The sequence below is a fragment of the Mirounga leonina genome, unplaced genomic scaffold (genome assembly GCF_011800145.1).
Source record: "Mirounga leonina isolate KUSES-001 unplaced genomic scaffold, KU_Mleo_1.0 Mir_195, whole genome shotgun sequence".
Lineage (NCBI taxonomy): Eukaryota > Metazoa > Chordata > Mammalia > Carnivora > Phocidae > Mirounga > Mirounga leonina.
The window spans coordinates 5,098,702-5,114,594 of NW_023270490.1; the positions used below are offsets into that span (position 1 = coordinate 5,098,702).

Consider the following 15,893-nt stretch of genomic DNA (forward strand, 5'->3'; position numbering starts at 1 on the left):
GTACTGTGGGAATATTACAACCTGGATGACTCTTGAGAGAAGTTTGTGGAGTGAGAGAAGCCAAACTCAAAAGGTTGCACACTGAATGACTGAATTTATATCACATTCTTTTTTTTTTTTTTTTTGGTAAAGATTTTATTTATTTATTTGAGAGAGAGAGAGAGAGAGAATGAGTGGGGGAAGGGCAGAGGGAGAAAGAGGGAGAGAGCGAAAGAGATGGAGAGAAGCAGACTCCCCACTGAGCAGGAAACCTGATGTGGGGCTTGATCCCAGGACCCAGAGATCATGACTTGAGCCGAAGGCAGAGGCTTCACCGACTGAGCCACCCAGACGCCCCACCTATAACATTCTTATAATGCCCAAATTATAGAAATGGAGAACAGATTAGATGTTGCCAGGGCTTGAGGAGGGGGTCGTGCAGGAAAGAAGTAGGTATGGCCATAAAAGAGCAACATGAGGATTCCGGTCTTGAAGGAAATGTCAACATCCTGGCTGGGATATTATACTAAAGTTTCTCAAGATGTTACCTTCATGGGAAACTGATAAAAAATACATAGGATGTCTCTGTAGTTTTTGCTACAACTGCATATGACTCTATGATTATCTCCAAATGAAGAGATAGATTAAAAAGTAATAAGCATCTGCATTTTTTTACTGGTTCTCTGGGACTACTGCTTGCTCCAGGAGAATAAGCCCCAGCTAACCTGTTGGAGAATCCAAGACTACATGGGACAGAGCTGAGTCGCCCCTTGCAAACTCAAGAAAATCTGTGACTTGACTGCTCACGTGTGAGTAAGCCTGTCCATGAAGAACAAATGAAGCCAGGTCAGATCAGCCGTCATATTCATGAGGAATGATCCGTGGTTATTGTTTTAAGCTACTAAGCTCTGCGGTAAGTTTTGTGCAACAGTAGTTAAGTGACAGAGAAATTTCACTGAAGACCTGACCGATGAAAGGAAGCAGCTATCTGAACAGCAAGGAGAAAAAGTTCTGGCAAGTTCTCTCATCCTTTGTCAGAAAGGCATGTAACATTTTGGAGGCTGGTGTGTCATGCATGAAGCAGGAAGTGGTGGGAGATGAGGTTCAGCAGGTTGGCAGGGGTCCAATTTTGTAGGGCCAGGCTATGAAACTGGACCTTAGTCTTGGTGATGTGGGTTTGGTGATCACTCAAAGACTGCTCTGGAAGTCACTTGGGAAGCCACAGTGAGATCATTTCTTTTTTAACTCCTCCAAGTTCTTAGCTAGGTATGTACTACCAAATGACAGTGTTCACAAACGTAGTGTCTAATTATTATCACTATGTGCCAGGCATTGTGCTAGGGGCTGGGAGACTTAATTCTCTGTTTCTATACACTAGAAAGTATGCTTTGTGGACTCTGCTTCATGCACTACCATTTCTTCAGTGTTGGAATAGGGCCTAGCGCATCGTAGATGCTCAGTAAATATTCACAAAATTAATGAGTAAATGAAGGGACCAAAATGTGTGTTATCCTTGTTTGCATGGGGATCACCACCTAGTTGGATGGTGTGAGCCACTGACTGCTCTGGAGTGCTTCCCAAGCAATGGAAGCACTTTAAAAATACACTAATTCATTCAATTCTAAGAGCAGCCCTATAGGGAAGATGGTATTATTAAGTCATTTAGAAATAGAATAAAATCTTGTCTATACAGGCTCACATAGAGAATGTATACATAACTGCCTATTCATTATGTTTGATAATGTGATGTTCATATAAACTTAGATGTTTGATAGGCATGGCAAACTCACCACCGAATTCCACATCATCTCTACAAACCCTGGTCTCCTTACAGCCTTGCTCAGCTGGTGGGAACTCCATACTTCTACTTGCTTGAGCTAAAAATCTTAGAATCATCTGCAAGTCTTTTCCTTCCTCTCCCTATGTCCAGTCCCATCAGTGAATCTTGCTGGTTCTGCTTTCCAAACAGATGCATATTCTGACCACTTCTCACCCCTTCCTCACTTCAGTCCTGGCCCCGGTCCCCATCTTCTCCTTCAAGCCTTATTGCAGAGGCTCCTAACTCACTTCCCTCCTTCTGCCTTCAGACCCCTGCAGTCTGTTGACCATACTTCGGATTATATTATTTCAATTCAAAACTCTTCAGCTCAGTTCTCATCTCATTCAGGGAAAAAGCCAGTGTCTTTACAGGAAGACCCATGAGACCTATGCAGTCCCACCTGCACTTGTCACCACCACCATCCCTGAATTCTCTGGTCTTCCACTGGCCTCCCTTCTCTTCTGCATGCAGTCATGCCTCTGCTCAACACCCACTTGTTTCTTTTGCCTGGAGCCTCTCCCCTCCCCATATACCTACTCTGTTCACTCCTTCCCCTCTTCCATCCCCTTCTAGGTGTTCTCTCAGATGGCAGTTTCTCTGTGAGAACTTCCATGATAACCCCACTGAAAATACTCACCACTAGCAATTTCCGTCCACTTTTCCTTGGTTTATTTGCCTTCGTGGTCCGTAATACCATATGCTATATTATCCACATACTGGAAGCAGACACATCCATCTTACTGTCTTCTCGATGCTCTGTAAGCCCAGTGAAGGCAGCGACTTCTCCCTGTTTTGTTTACAGCTGTGGCCCTGGTCAGTGCCTGACAGTGCCCGGCATGGGGTAGGCACCCAGGAAATATTTGTCCAATGAGTTAGTGGTAGATAACGGCTCCCGGACATGCCCATACAGTAAGTAGCTAAGATTTTCTAGCATTTTTTTAAAGGATAGTTGTTTTTTTTTTTTCCTAAAAAGCTAGTTAAAAATAAAAGCTAAATAAATGACTCTTACTGCTTATGGCTTCTTGAAGCAGTTCTTTTGTTCCTCATCTTCCTCTCCATCTTCCTCACTCCTCATCTCCCTTCCACCTTGTAGATCTGGAGAACAGAGAGGAATTGGAGAGAGAAGGAAAGGGCTGCATAACTTTGTCTCAGAGCTGGCTTTTCCAACACTGGCCAGCTCTGTGTGGACAACTGAAGAGTTTCCTTGGTGTTGGGTACTATTGGTAGCAGATAATTGATTCCATGAGAATTTTTTTTTAAAGATTTTTATTTATTTATTTGACAGAGAGAGACACAGAGAGAAAAGGAACACAAGCAGGGGGAGTGGGAGAGGGAAAAGCAAGCTCCCCACTCAGCAGGGAGCCTGATGCAGGGCTCCATTCCAGGACCCTGGGTTCATGACCTGAGCCAAAGGCAGACGCTTAACGACTGAGCCACCCAGGCACCCCTCCATGAGAATTTTTAACAATAATGTATTACTTGTTTGATCATTGCTAAAATATGCATATCTGCATATTTACAACTGAAGAAGGGTAAGCGGAAGAAAGCCACAAACTAAGGCTAAAACCATAGGGAGGGGCTAGTTCTTGCAGGTTCTGGAATGTCTTAAGACTGGTTTTTACCCCAGAGGCAACAGGCAGCCACAGAAATGCTTAAAGCAGTGGATTGATGTGGTCAGATTAAGTTTTTAAAGATCACCCCAGATGCCCTGAGGGAAACAGACCGAATTGCAGCCAGGTGGGAGCAGGGAATGTCTGAAGTTCAGGAGATGGTGACTTGGGTCAGGGTGGCCGTCCCCAGCAAAGCAGTAAGGACATTCCAGGCTTAGCTAGAAGGAAAGTACACAGGACTTGCGGTTTCTGGGTTGTGTTAAAAGATAATTTTTCCAAAGCAGGTAAAATCACGAAGAATGAACATGTTACACATTCTGCTTTAACTCATCAGTTAAATGAGAGAACAAAGCAGAATATTATGAGTAGTTCAAAGGGTAACCCAGAGAAACCACACATTTATGTATCTGTCAAAGTGAAATGAATGTTGGAAAGGAGGCAAAAATGTGCCTCATTGGCAGTGGGGGAGGGAAGTCACTTGAACCTTTGCTGCACAGGACAGAATTTGCCTCTTCGTGGACTAGAATTATGTTGCATTTCTATGAGTTATCTACAATTTAGATGTAGAATAGCTCCCACAAAATCCAAAACAGATAATCCCACAAGTGTGTGTGCTAAGGAATGCAGTTTTCCATTAAAGCACAGATTTTCCCCAATAATTGCATGTATGAGTGTGTGTGTGTGTGTGTGTGTGTATGAGGGCTGGCGGGGAAGGGTCGAATGTAGCTCACAATCTTCTTGCATAAACAGCAGGGCCTTATCTGCTGAATGAGTGTGTATACTGGAGTAGAAACAGGTTAAAAAGCAGGAATAGCCTACTTTTTAAACTTAATAATTTACTCATAGCATTTTCTATGGTATAAATATTATGTGACAATATCATTTTTAATGATAGCAATTTCCAGTTTACAGATATGCCATAATTAGTTAAACCAGCCCCCTGGAACGTTGAGGGTGTTTCCAGTTTTTATGTGGAAGAACCTTATTCCCATATGTTTGCATATTTCCGTAATTATTCCCTTAGGGGGCTAAATTCCTAGAAGTAATATTTCCAGGTCAGAGGGTAGGCATAATTCTGCCTCTAGAAAGGTTGTGCTCATTTACCTCACCATCAACAAAGGATTGACAATAGCTAACTTATTGCCTGTGAATGCTTTATAAGGCTTTTTAATCCTCTTTGTACAACTTTTATTTTATGATTAATTATCCTGTTCTTGCTGGTCTTTCTCTTCGCAGTGAATTTAAAATGTACCTTGCTGCCCACTGTGCAGTCTTCCCCAAATTAGCATTTCTTCCCTTACAAGTAAAGGCATATGTAAATGATAGGCATGGGATCATGTTGTTTACTCATTAAAATTTTTTTCCCTTCATGAAATAAATAATTCTGAACCAGCTCATTATTTTAGGAAGTGGCGTTTGGTCGCAGCCTACAAGTTACCATTCAAAGATGACAAAGAACTCCTTGTATACGCTTCATCTCTCACCTTCTGAAATCCCATAATGATCGTTGTTTGTAGGACTGGAAAGTTACAACCACCTTGGTCTCAGAGATCATCCAGGTCAAAGCTGGATGTGGAAGGAGAATTTTGCAGACCCTGGCAGACAGGACAGAGTGGGGATTATCTGGTGGGCTCATCCTACCTCCTGTTTTGTCTTCGTTAAAGACTCTTCCTCTCTACCCCCAGATTGCATTCTTTGGCCCTATTCTCTGTGGCTGTTGGGCTGTCCTTAGATAGTGGCATTTCTTCAGTCTTGAAGTAATAGAGGAGCCCGAGACTCTAGGAGGGCAGCTGGTTACTCTGGCCATGTGTCGTGCATCAAAGTGGAGGGCCAGGCATTGCTGGAGAAGTGACAAGTCAGCCCCAGGTAGCTGACTGCATATGTCCGCAGGAAGCCAGCTAGTCAGGATGTTTCTTAGCTGCAGCCGTAACTAATTGAGAACAAGAGGGGCTGCAGGTTAGCAAGGCAAGGAAGGCCAAGAAAAACTGAGATACTTCTAATGTAGTTAGAAATACTTTGCACGTTTGGGTTTCTGGACTTCGGTCAAGGATACGGAATACTTTGTCACTTAAAGAGAGAGCATGTGAAATTCTTTTAAAAGCAAACACTTCATACAAACTGCTAGGATACCTTCGAGTCCTAGCCTGGGATATTAAGACCCCAGTTACCAACATACTCCATTAAAAACCATCAGTGGAGATGAACGCTTGGTGCCAGAGAATTTAACATTACAAATGCAAATGTCACTCTGAAATAGCTAAGCTCTAAAGTTGTCCAGATGAAAGAGCATATGGTTACAACGAAATGTCTCTTTTTAGATTGTGATAAGCTTGAAAATAAACTTCTTACAGACGGCTCGACCCTTGGCATAAGTGTGTGCCTCTCTAGGAGTCCAACTTTTCTGGGAAACTCCTGGGGTCGTGGTTAGCTTGTTCTCCAGAGCAGGGCAAACCAAAGGTGAAATCCTGGCTTGCTTTCTGCTAGCTTCATGCCCTCAAGTAATACTTAGCGAGTCACCTTCCTGAGGCTGTACGTCCTTATACAATGGGCATAGGGAAGCACGTGCTTCACAGGGCTGTAGGGGAGGGAGTTAATTGAAAGAAAAGAATGCACAAAAAGAGCCCTGCCGGCAGTCTGCAGTGGAAAGTGCAGCCAGTATTGGGTGTTGATATTAAGATCCTGGATGAGAAGAGCATTTGGTTTGTTTTGGAGAGTAGGTAAAAATAAGGTTAGCCTGTGAGCAGTGAGGCTAATTTAGCAATGTGTGGCTGGGGGTGTATCTTGATAGTTGGGGGGAATGCTTTGAGAAGAGCCGACCTGACTAGAGAAAGGGGATGTTGGCAAAATGGAAAATCTTCCAAAGTGCATCTTGACCTCGTAGAAAAAGATAACGATCAAAAGCTAACTGTATCCCAAGGCTAGAGATGGGATGCTGTGTCAATACATGTGAGAGCTCTCTTTAGGACAGCATTCAAATTCATTGCAGAGGAGTAAACCCCAGACAGTGGACAGGACTCAGAAGTGTGGTGGAGGGCATAGAAAAGGCACCAGGTCAACATTTTAATATAATTTTATGTAAGTAAAATTTGGGCTTGTGGGGAGATGTGGAATATCTAAAGCTTCTCACCTGGGCTATAGCCCCTCCTCATTTTCTCTCACGAGGGACATGTCAAATGGATTTTTAGGTTGATCAAAAGGTCACATGAGCTTCAACAGTTGAGAAATACTGCCATAGACCAGAGGTTGGCAAGCTGCAGCCTGGCCTGCTGCCTGATTTATTTATTTATTTATTTATTTATTTATTTATTTATTTATTTATTTATTTATTAAAGATTTTATTTATTTATTTGACAGACACAGCAAGAGAGGGAACACAAGCAGGGGGAGTGGGAGAGGGAGAAGCAGGCTTCCCGCCGAGCGGGGAGCCCGATGCGGGGCTCGATCCCAGGACGCTGGGACCATGACCTGAGCTGAAGGCAGACGCTTAACGACTGAGCCACCCAGGTGCCCCCTGCCTGATTTTTTTAAATAAAGTTTTATTGGAAGATAACCACACCATTCATTTATACATATTCTCTGGCTACTTTTTTAAAAAAAATTTTTTTTTTTTTTATTTGAGAGAGAGAATGAGACAGAGAGAGAGAGAGCATGAGAGGGGGGAGGGGCAGAGGGAGAAGCAGACTCCCCGCTGAGCAGGGAGCCCGATGCGGGACTCGATCCCGGGACTCCAGGATCAGGACCTGAGCCGAAGGCAGTCGCTTAACCAACTGAGCCACCCAGGCGCCCTCTCTGGCCACTTTTGTGCTGCAACTGCAGAGTTCAGTAGCTCCAACTAAGACCTATGATCATCAAAGACTAAAATATTTACCCTCTGGCCCTTTACGAAAAAAGTTTTTGACACTTGCAATGGACCATAGAGACCTAAATGAACACATCTTACGTAGGCTTTCTGATTTTGTACATGGAGGCATTATGTAATTTCCAATTAACAGAAATGTTACCAAAATTTGCTTTCTGTCACCTTTATAACTGTCCATGCGTTCTCCAGAAGTTAAATTTGTGACTCTTGTTCAACCCATTGTCACGGACTGCTAATAAAATTAGGAACTCAAAACAAATTCTTACTTGTTTCAGCTGCTTTGTTGGCACTGGGAGTCTCGGTGAATTTACCAGACTGTTCTTTGTTAGGAGAAGAAGCTAGTAAGTGTCAGCGATTTGAAACTCGAGCTATGCAGTTATTAAGGGTATCCAATTTTAAAGAAAATGGGGAAAAAAGACCAGTACAAATCATATAGGGGTTGGTGACAATTTAAGGCTGAAAATTAGATGTAATAAAGCCACTACCAATAACTAGCAAGTGCACACTGAAGAAAATTGTCATGTAACTGCTAAATCTGGTGTCTGTCCACCCAGGTTGTCAGAACTGTGTGATGTGCTTATCTTTTTGGCTTCAGCAGTGGCTTATGCGGATTAACTTGTTCAAATCCAGGACTTTGAAGATATTCACAAAGCCTCATATTTTTCAAATGTGCAATCTCAAATCAGCGTGCACTCATCTCTAGGAGTGGTTCTGACTTTGTCCCCCAGGGGACATTTGGCAATGTCTGGAGATAATTCTGGTTGTCAGCTGGGTAGGGGGGCATGTGCTGCTGGCATTCAGTTGGCAAAGGCCAGGGATGCTGCTAAACATCCTGCAACTCGCAGGACACCCCACCCCCTCACACTATGAAAAATTACCTTGCCTAAAATGTCACTAGTCCTGAGATTGTGGAACCTTGATGCGTGGGAGGTGAGCTATTTCAAGATGAAATTTATTCTGTCATCAGATTCTCTAACAGTATATTTATCATTAAGATTATCTATTCTTTATGTCTAGCGAGAACTACACTTAGCTATTATCCTTGGAATAACAGTTTCCTCTTTTAAATAGAAAAAAATTTAGTTAAAAAATCAATTGACAAAAAAACGTTAACTAAAATAAGTACTACAGATGGTAAGTTGATGTGCTATATAAAATACGAAGGAGATGGTTGAATGAATTAATTTTAAGGAAATAAAAAAACCGCTATAAACCCTTGAGTGGGATTGTTCTCAAATTGTCATCTTTTTAACAACATCTGTGTTACTCCAGTGAGTCACCCATGACCATATTCAGGGAGTCCTGTTTCATTCCCTTGGAAGAATATTGAGATATTTAGGGTAAGTTTTCAATCCTCAGGTACTAGGTGGCTCTCCCAGAATTCTTAGGACAGAGAGTGTCCAGCGGTGAAGTTGAGAGTTCACCGGAGCTGAACAGATTTATTTCTGCTTCTTTATCTCTCTTCTGCTCATGACAGCATCTCACATTGCTCGACTTCAAAGCCTTCTGTGTACCACTTCTGGGAAAGCACACATCACAGAGGCCCTCCTCATGGAGCATTTGTTGGAGAACTCTTTGTTGGCAGTCCCGAGTGGGAAGCACTGTGTTGTCTGTGTCTTTATGAATATTTATGGCCTGGGTTTGCAAATTGCAAATAAAACACCTGGGGAACATGTTAAAGAGCAAATTTGTCTGGCCCCCACCCCAGGAGGTTCTGAGTCAGTAGACCTTGGCTAATCTCTAGGAATCTACATAATTAACAATTATTTTGAGTAATGCTGGACCAGCGCTGAGAGTCACTGATGCGTGATGTGTGGCAGAATGAGGAATGGCCTCGATGGTACGATTGCTCCCAACTTTTGCATTATTTTGTACCATGTGTTTGTATGTTACAAACATCCCGAGCTGCCTTTTCATAAGCCAAATTTCGGTTTTCCTTCTCTCCTGATGAACCAACATGATGTAATCTATTCCACGGTGATGCCCCCACCAATAGTTGCATGTGAATTTATGTAATAGTATTTATGCAATTATTTGTAATATTGCACTTTTGCCCTTACTACTTAATAAAACAGAAGAAAAACAAAAAATGAAAAACAAAAATCTCCTAAACCTGCTATAGATGGATCAAAGGTGGACATCATTAGGCATGCTGAATTTGAGGAGTCTTTAGCTTGCATTGAACAGCCTTTGGACATAAGCCAGGAAAAGACTGGTTTGATTGTGAAGAAAATGAACAAGTATAAGAGGAAGTTAGAAATGGTATCATTTAAGAGTGAGTCTGAAAGTTGAGGCATAATTAGGAGATATAAATTATCTTCCTAAGTGAAAATAATGTTTTGCTACGGTGGATATATTTTTGCATACCTTTAGCATGCTCAATTTCTAAAACATTTTCAGGGGCATGTGCAAAAGAAAGGGGTTGCCGATCGTAGAATGATAGCCTATTTTCCCCACTTTTTATGGAAACAGAGTGACAGTTATTCCCACTGTATTTACAGTCCTGTGGTGGTGGTCAAATTTTCAGGGAGACCGTTGTCTCATCTGTTATTCAGACATGAGTGAGATGTTGGTAAGACTTCTATGTGTCAACCACAGGACTGGAAATGTTAATTTTCATGGTGGGGGTCTCTATCCTGAGAAGTGTATGTTTGAATTCTTACCAATGGCTCTTACAATGTAGCTTCTTAAAGTTCCTTAGTCCACCGGTTAATTACACTGTGGTCTGATAGCAGCAGAAGGAGGACTGGTGAAGAATGTAGATAACTGTTATTAGTTTAGGCTGTAATTTTAAGATTTTGCTTAAATATCCCTACATTTTTCCATCTAAAAAATTTTAAGTATTTTATTTTGAGGCAGTTGTAGATTTATATTCAGTTTTAAGAAATCTTACACAAAGATCCTGTACCCTTTACCCAGTTTCCCTGGTGATAACATCTTCAAAAGTATAATGAAATATCATAACCAAGATACTGACATTAATACAGTCAAGATACAGGATAGTTCCATTGCTGCAAGGATCCCTCATGTTCCCTTTTGTTGACATATCCACTTCCCATCCCTAACCCCTGATAATCCCAGATCTGTCCTCCATTTGTGTAATTTTGTCATTTCAAGAATGCTATAAATAGGGTCATGTAGTATGTATCCTTTTAGGTTTGCCCCCCCACCCAGCATAATTATCTGAAGATTCATTCAAATTGTTGCAGTATTGATAGTTCAGTTGTTTTTATAGCTAAGTAGTATTCCATGATATAGATGGACCGCATTAACCCACTGAAGAATAAATGGATGTTTTCAGTTTTGCACTGATACATATCAAGCTGCTGTGAACATTTATGTTCAGATGGTGTGTGTGTTGGGGGTGGGGAAGTTTGCATTTCTCCGGGATAGATTCCTAAGAAAGCAACTGTGGTCATATGTTGCTTGTTTAGTTTTTAAAGAAACTGCTCAGCTATGTTTCAGAGTGCCTGTAGCATTCCACGTTCCGACCAGCAAAGTGGAAGAGACCCAATTTCTCTGCATCCTTTCAGCACTTGGTGGTGGTATTTTTTTTTTTTTATTTTAGCCAATCTGATAGATGTGTAGTGATATTTCATTTTGGTTTTAATTTACATTTACCTGATGGCTAATAATGTTTTCTGTGCTTCATCATCTGTGCATCCTCTTTGGTGAAATGTGTGTTCATGGTTTTTGTCTTTTGTTTTCCTTCCATTTTGTTATTGGATTGTTTGATTCTTTACTGTTGAGTTTTAAGAGTTCTTTATGTATCCAGATACTAATCCTTTGCCAGATTTGTGGTTTCCAAACATTTCTTCCCAGTCTGTAACTTGTCTTTTCATCCTCTTCATTGGGTTTTTCACAAAGGAAAAATTTTAAGTTTTGAGAAGGTACAGTTTGGCAAGTTTTTCTTTTATGGATTGTATTTTTGGTATGAAGTCTAAGAATTCTTTGTCCAGACCATGATCCCAAATTTGGTCTTTTTTTTTTTTTCCCTGAAGTCTTAAGTTTTGTTTTATATTTAAGTCCATTGTGACTTTATTTTTGTTTAAGATGAATGTTTTAGGTTAAGGTGTTTGTTTATTGTGCTTTTTTGTATTTGTTTTTTTTCCTTCAGATATTCAATTATTCCGGTGCCAGTTGTTTGAAAGGCTACCCTTTCTCTGCCGAATTACTTTTTTGTTTCCGTCTCCCTGCTTTTTTTATTTCTTGATAAGTTTAATAACTATGCAAGATGAAAGCCAATAGAATCGATTTTAATTGTACTATTTTACTGATGCCTCTGGATATTTAAGAAATAACAATTCTCGGGGCGCCTGGGTGGCTCAGAAGTTAAGCGTCTGTCTTCAGCTCAGGTCATGATCCCAGGGTCCTGGGATCGAGTCCCACATCAGGCTCCCTGCTCGGCGGGAAGCCTGCTTTTCCCTCTCCCACTCCCCCTGCTTGTGTTCCTGCTCTCGCTCGCTCTCTCTCTGTCAAATAAATAAATAAAATCTTAAAAAAAAAAAAAAGAAATAACAATTCTCTTTCATTTATTTTACAGTATTAATTTTTATTAAACAAAACAAAAACAAGCAACCCCCCCTTCTTTTCCATGTCATTAGAAATTCCTTCTGAAATTTATTTCAAATGATATACCTATGGTATCCTATAGATAGGTAACATATATATTACTGGTGTAGCATAATTTACTATATATACTGTGTGTACTATTCATATTACTACATTTTTAATACAATGACTACCTATATTATCTTACAGATGCGTACATCTATATTGTATTACATATATTATGTACCACATACTTACTGTGTATAATAGAAGTACTATCATTAACTTTGTCTTTCCTTATTTTTGAGGCTTTTGTAGTTTCTATTTATTATTATTATAAATAATAATACTAGAATTATACATTCAGTAGGATGAGGCACATATCTTACCCTCTGTATTCAGAGCAAAACTTCAATGTGGAGTGGAGTTCATGTTCTTTTTACCACCCCAAACAAAATGATTAATGAATGTTTAGTTTACTGAGTGAGAAGAGAAAAACAGAATCTACTCAGCATTGCAGACAAGTAGTAGCAAACCTGAATTCCTCATCCACCTGCCAGTTACTTATAAAGTTGTAGAAGGCATTTTAAATTGAGTATGGTTTGAATGGCCAAATGTTTTATGTGGACTTTTTGTTTCTTCTTACTAGCTCAGAGGTTCTTTAAACTTTATAGTGCGTAAAATTTATTTATGGGTTGACTATACAAAACCGCATAAATATGGTACTTAGAAGGTGATTTAAGGATCAGGGAGATAATTGTGATTGAATATGTGCCCACCTGTCTGCTCTTGAACTCAGAATTCCTCTGTCAATTTTGGGCTGCATTTGGGCTTTTTCTTTAGGATACATTCTTATTCTTTTAAGGTTCTTCATAGTTGTTGTCAGATGGGCTCTAGAGGTCACCAGGAGAGTATAAGAGTGCCACTCAGATCTCTGCTATTAGTGAATATTATCATTAATATACATCCTTATTAATTTTTAGGTTAAAACATCTCATTTTATTTTGCTTTTGGAGAACATTGTTTTTCATTTACTCATTAGCTCTTTGCACTTTCCTCTCTTTGGTATGATTAATATTTTAGTGTCTAATTTAATTTATATTGGTTATTCCAATCTCGGTAGCTTTGGTTGCTCGGATAAGAGCTCTATTCAGCTCTTAGGGACAGAGATGATTTCCAAGAAAACCAGATGTCAGCAACAGAAAGATGACAAAGGACTAAAATGTCTCTTCTGTCTGGAATAGAAATTATCTAGTTCTCTGTACCAGGTTCCACTGCTTAACTATTAGGCACGTGATTCAACATGGTCACCAACCTCAGTTTATAACCTACCAGGGTTGACCTCTCAACTCAGCCTGTGCCTCAGTATGACAGTAGTTTTTGAGTCTCTGGGTTGGACATTCTGAGGGAGAATCTGATTGGTGTTTATCTGTCACTTATTAGCTAGTCTAGTGTGTCACCCAACTTTGACCCTCAGTTATAAGGGATGTCTTATGACACATAGGGGCCATCTCTTTCTAGGGCTGTCAGTGAAGTCTTCAGCATATATTGGGCCCAGGGTTTCCATATTTAATTGCATTTGAAATAAGAGCATGTGCCATGAATGCCTATATTATTTGTGCTGATTTGGGATTTTTATCTCTGGGACTTTTTCTGAAATGTTGCTACTAACACTGTTAGTGAAACGTTAAGAAATTTGCCTTTAAATATTCATTTTCATTTGATTCCAGTAATCAAATGACATAACATGCCTGTTGTGGAAACAGTTTTGGGTTTTAAAATTTTATTTTCCCAAAGTAGCATGATACTATGGCTTATGAATACTTTACACATGAAAACATCAGAAAGAAAACTTAAATGTAAATGTCAGTAAATATCTCAGTCAGTGATGCTGAACTCTGTCATTGTATTTCCTCCCAGATATATCAGCGATGCTGGCTAGTATTCAAGAAAGCTTCAAGCAAAGGTCCAAAAAGACTGGAGAAATTTTCCGATGAACGTGCTGCATATTTTAGGTGTTATCATAAGGTAAAACTTGATTGTTGTGGCTTTCTAGAAGTCTGTTCACAAATAGGTAACCTGAGTTCATTGAATCTAAAAACTTGTCTAGGTCATTTAACAAAAGTACAATTAATACTTTTTCCAAGGACAAAACATCTCTAAATTACTATTTGTTAATTGTTTAAAATAATGGACTACCATAAAGTTTCTCTTCTGATTTTGTACTATTTGTTGTTGTTTTTCCAATCTCTAGTGTAGAATTTACCATGTTCTTTTTGAATTTTCATTTTGCGTAGTAAACCCAACTCCCAACATTGAAGCCCCTTGGGAGTAAAGATAGGTCTCCATGTATCTAGCACATCTAGTGCCTGATGCAGATTAGATCCTCATTCAGTGCTTGGAATGTGGGATGAGGACGAGGGGAAGAACCTGGAAAACAGATGAATGGTGAAGGAGGAGGAAGTTCTACTCATTAGTTTATTTTTTTTAAGCTTGATGACTAAATTTAATTCAGACTTGCAGTTTGAATAGTGGTAGTCAGCTTTCCTCACTAAAAATAGTAATGGTGTATTAAAATACATCCTTTGGGAGTAGAAAATGAAAGAAGATACAAGGCAGACTTGGATTTACAAATTAGCCATGTCTTTCCCTCTACAGGGCAATATTTTTCCATGGTCCTTGTTAATGGGCAGCCTGTGTCTTTTCTCTTTTCATGAAATTATGTAAAAATGTGTGGTTAACTTCTTTTCCCCCCAAGGTGCTGGTTGTTTCTGTTTGGGGAAAATACTACTCTTGTCTATGGAGGAATTGTTTATTTTTATGGCAGAACATTTTGATTATTTCAGTATTCTATCTTGAGATTCTGATGCTTATTTGGTGAGATTTTATCAGGAGTGGGGCTACGTGCCATTTAAAATTTTATGTGAAGCCAGTAGATTCATTAGCACAGAAATTTGGCTAGGTGATAGAAAGTGAATAATCTTTCCTTTTTATGCAAATTCTCCACAGGTGGTGAGTTTACAACTTCTTATTAAGGGCCTGTGTTGACACCTTGGTTTATCCAATAATGAAAAGCAGTAGGGCGAGCTGTATTCCTTTGCAATTTAGAGAAATAAAGCATATGCCGTGCTTTATAGGCACATCTGCACATACATAAGGAAGAAAAAGCACTAAGCAAGACTTTGAGATAAGTAGGGAAGGGAGTCAAGAGTTATATCTTCCATGTGTACTATTTCCCCACCATTTCATAATGAAGTTCCATATTCCAAGGTCGGCTTCCTTCCCAGCCTACCTTTTTTTTATTGTTATGTTAATCCCCATACATTACATCATTAGTTTTAGATGTAGTGTTCCATGATTCATTGTTTGTGCATAACACCCAGTGCTCCATGAAGAACGTGCCCTCTTTAATACCCATCACCAGGCTAACCCATCCTCCCCACCCCCCCAGAACCCTCAGTTTGTTTTTCAGAGTCCATCGTCTCTCATGGTTCCTCTACCCCTCCGATTTCCCCCGCTTCATTCTTCCCCTCCTGCTATCTTCTTTTTTTTTTTTTTTCTTAACATATATTGCATTATTTGTTTCAGAGGTACAGATCTGAGATTCTACAGTCTTGCACAATTCACAGCGCTTACCAGAGCACATACCCTCCCCAGTGTCTATCACCCAGTCACCCCATCCCTCCCTCCCCACCCCCCACTCTAGCAACCCTCAGTTTGTTTCCTGAGATTAAGAATTCCTCATATCAGTGAGGTCATATGATACATGTCTTTCTCTGTTTGACTTATTTCGCTCAGCATAATACCCTCTAGTTCCATCCACGTCGTTGCAAGTGGCAAGATCTCATTCCTTTTGATGGCTGCATAATATTCCATTGTATACATATACCACATTTTCTTTATCCATTCATCTGTCGATGGACATCTTGGCTCTTTCCACAGTTTGGCTATTGTGGACATTGCTGCTATAAACATCGGGGTGCACGTACCCTTTCGGATCCCTACTTTTGTATCTTTGGGGTAAATACCCAGTAGTGCAATTGCTGGATCGTATGGTAGCTCTATTTTCAACTTC

At 40.1% G+C, this 15,893-nt stretch overlaps 1 protein-coding gene across 1 annotated transcript in view; it reads left to right on the forward strand.

Moving 5' to 3' along the window:
• DOK5 (docking protein 5) overlaps positions 1-15,893 on the forward strand; it is a 162,423-nt gene that overhangs the window by 65,722 nt on the left and 80,808 nt on the right. The window contains exon 2 of the mRNA XM_035025425.1: positions 13,739-13,846. Coding sequence (XP_034881316.1) covers positions 13,739-13,846 — 108 coding nt within the window. The remainder of the gene's footprint in view (positions 1-13,738; positions 13,847-15,893) is intronic.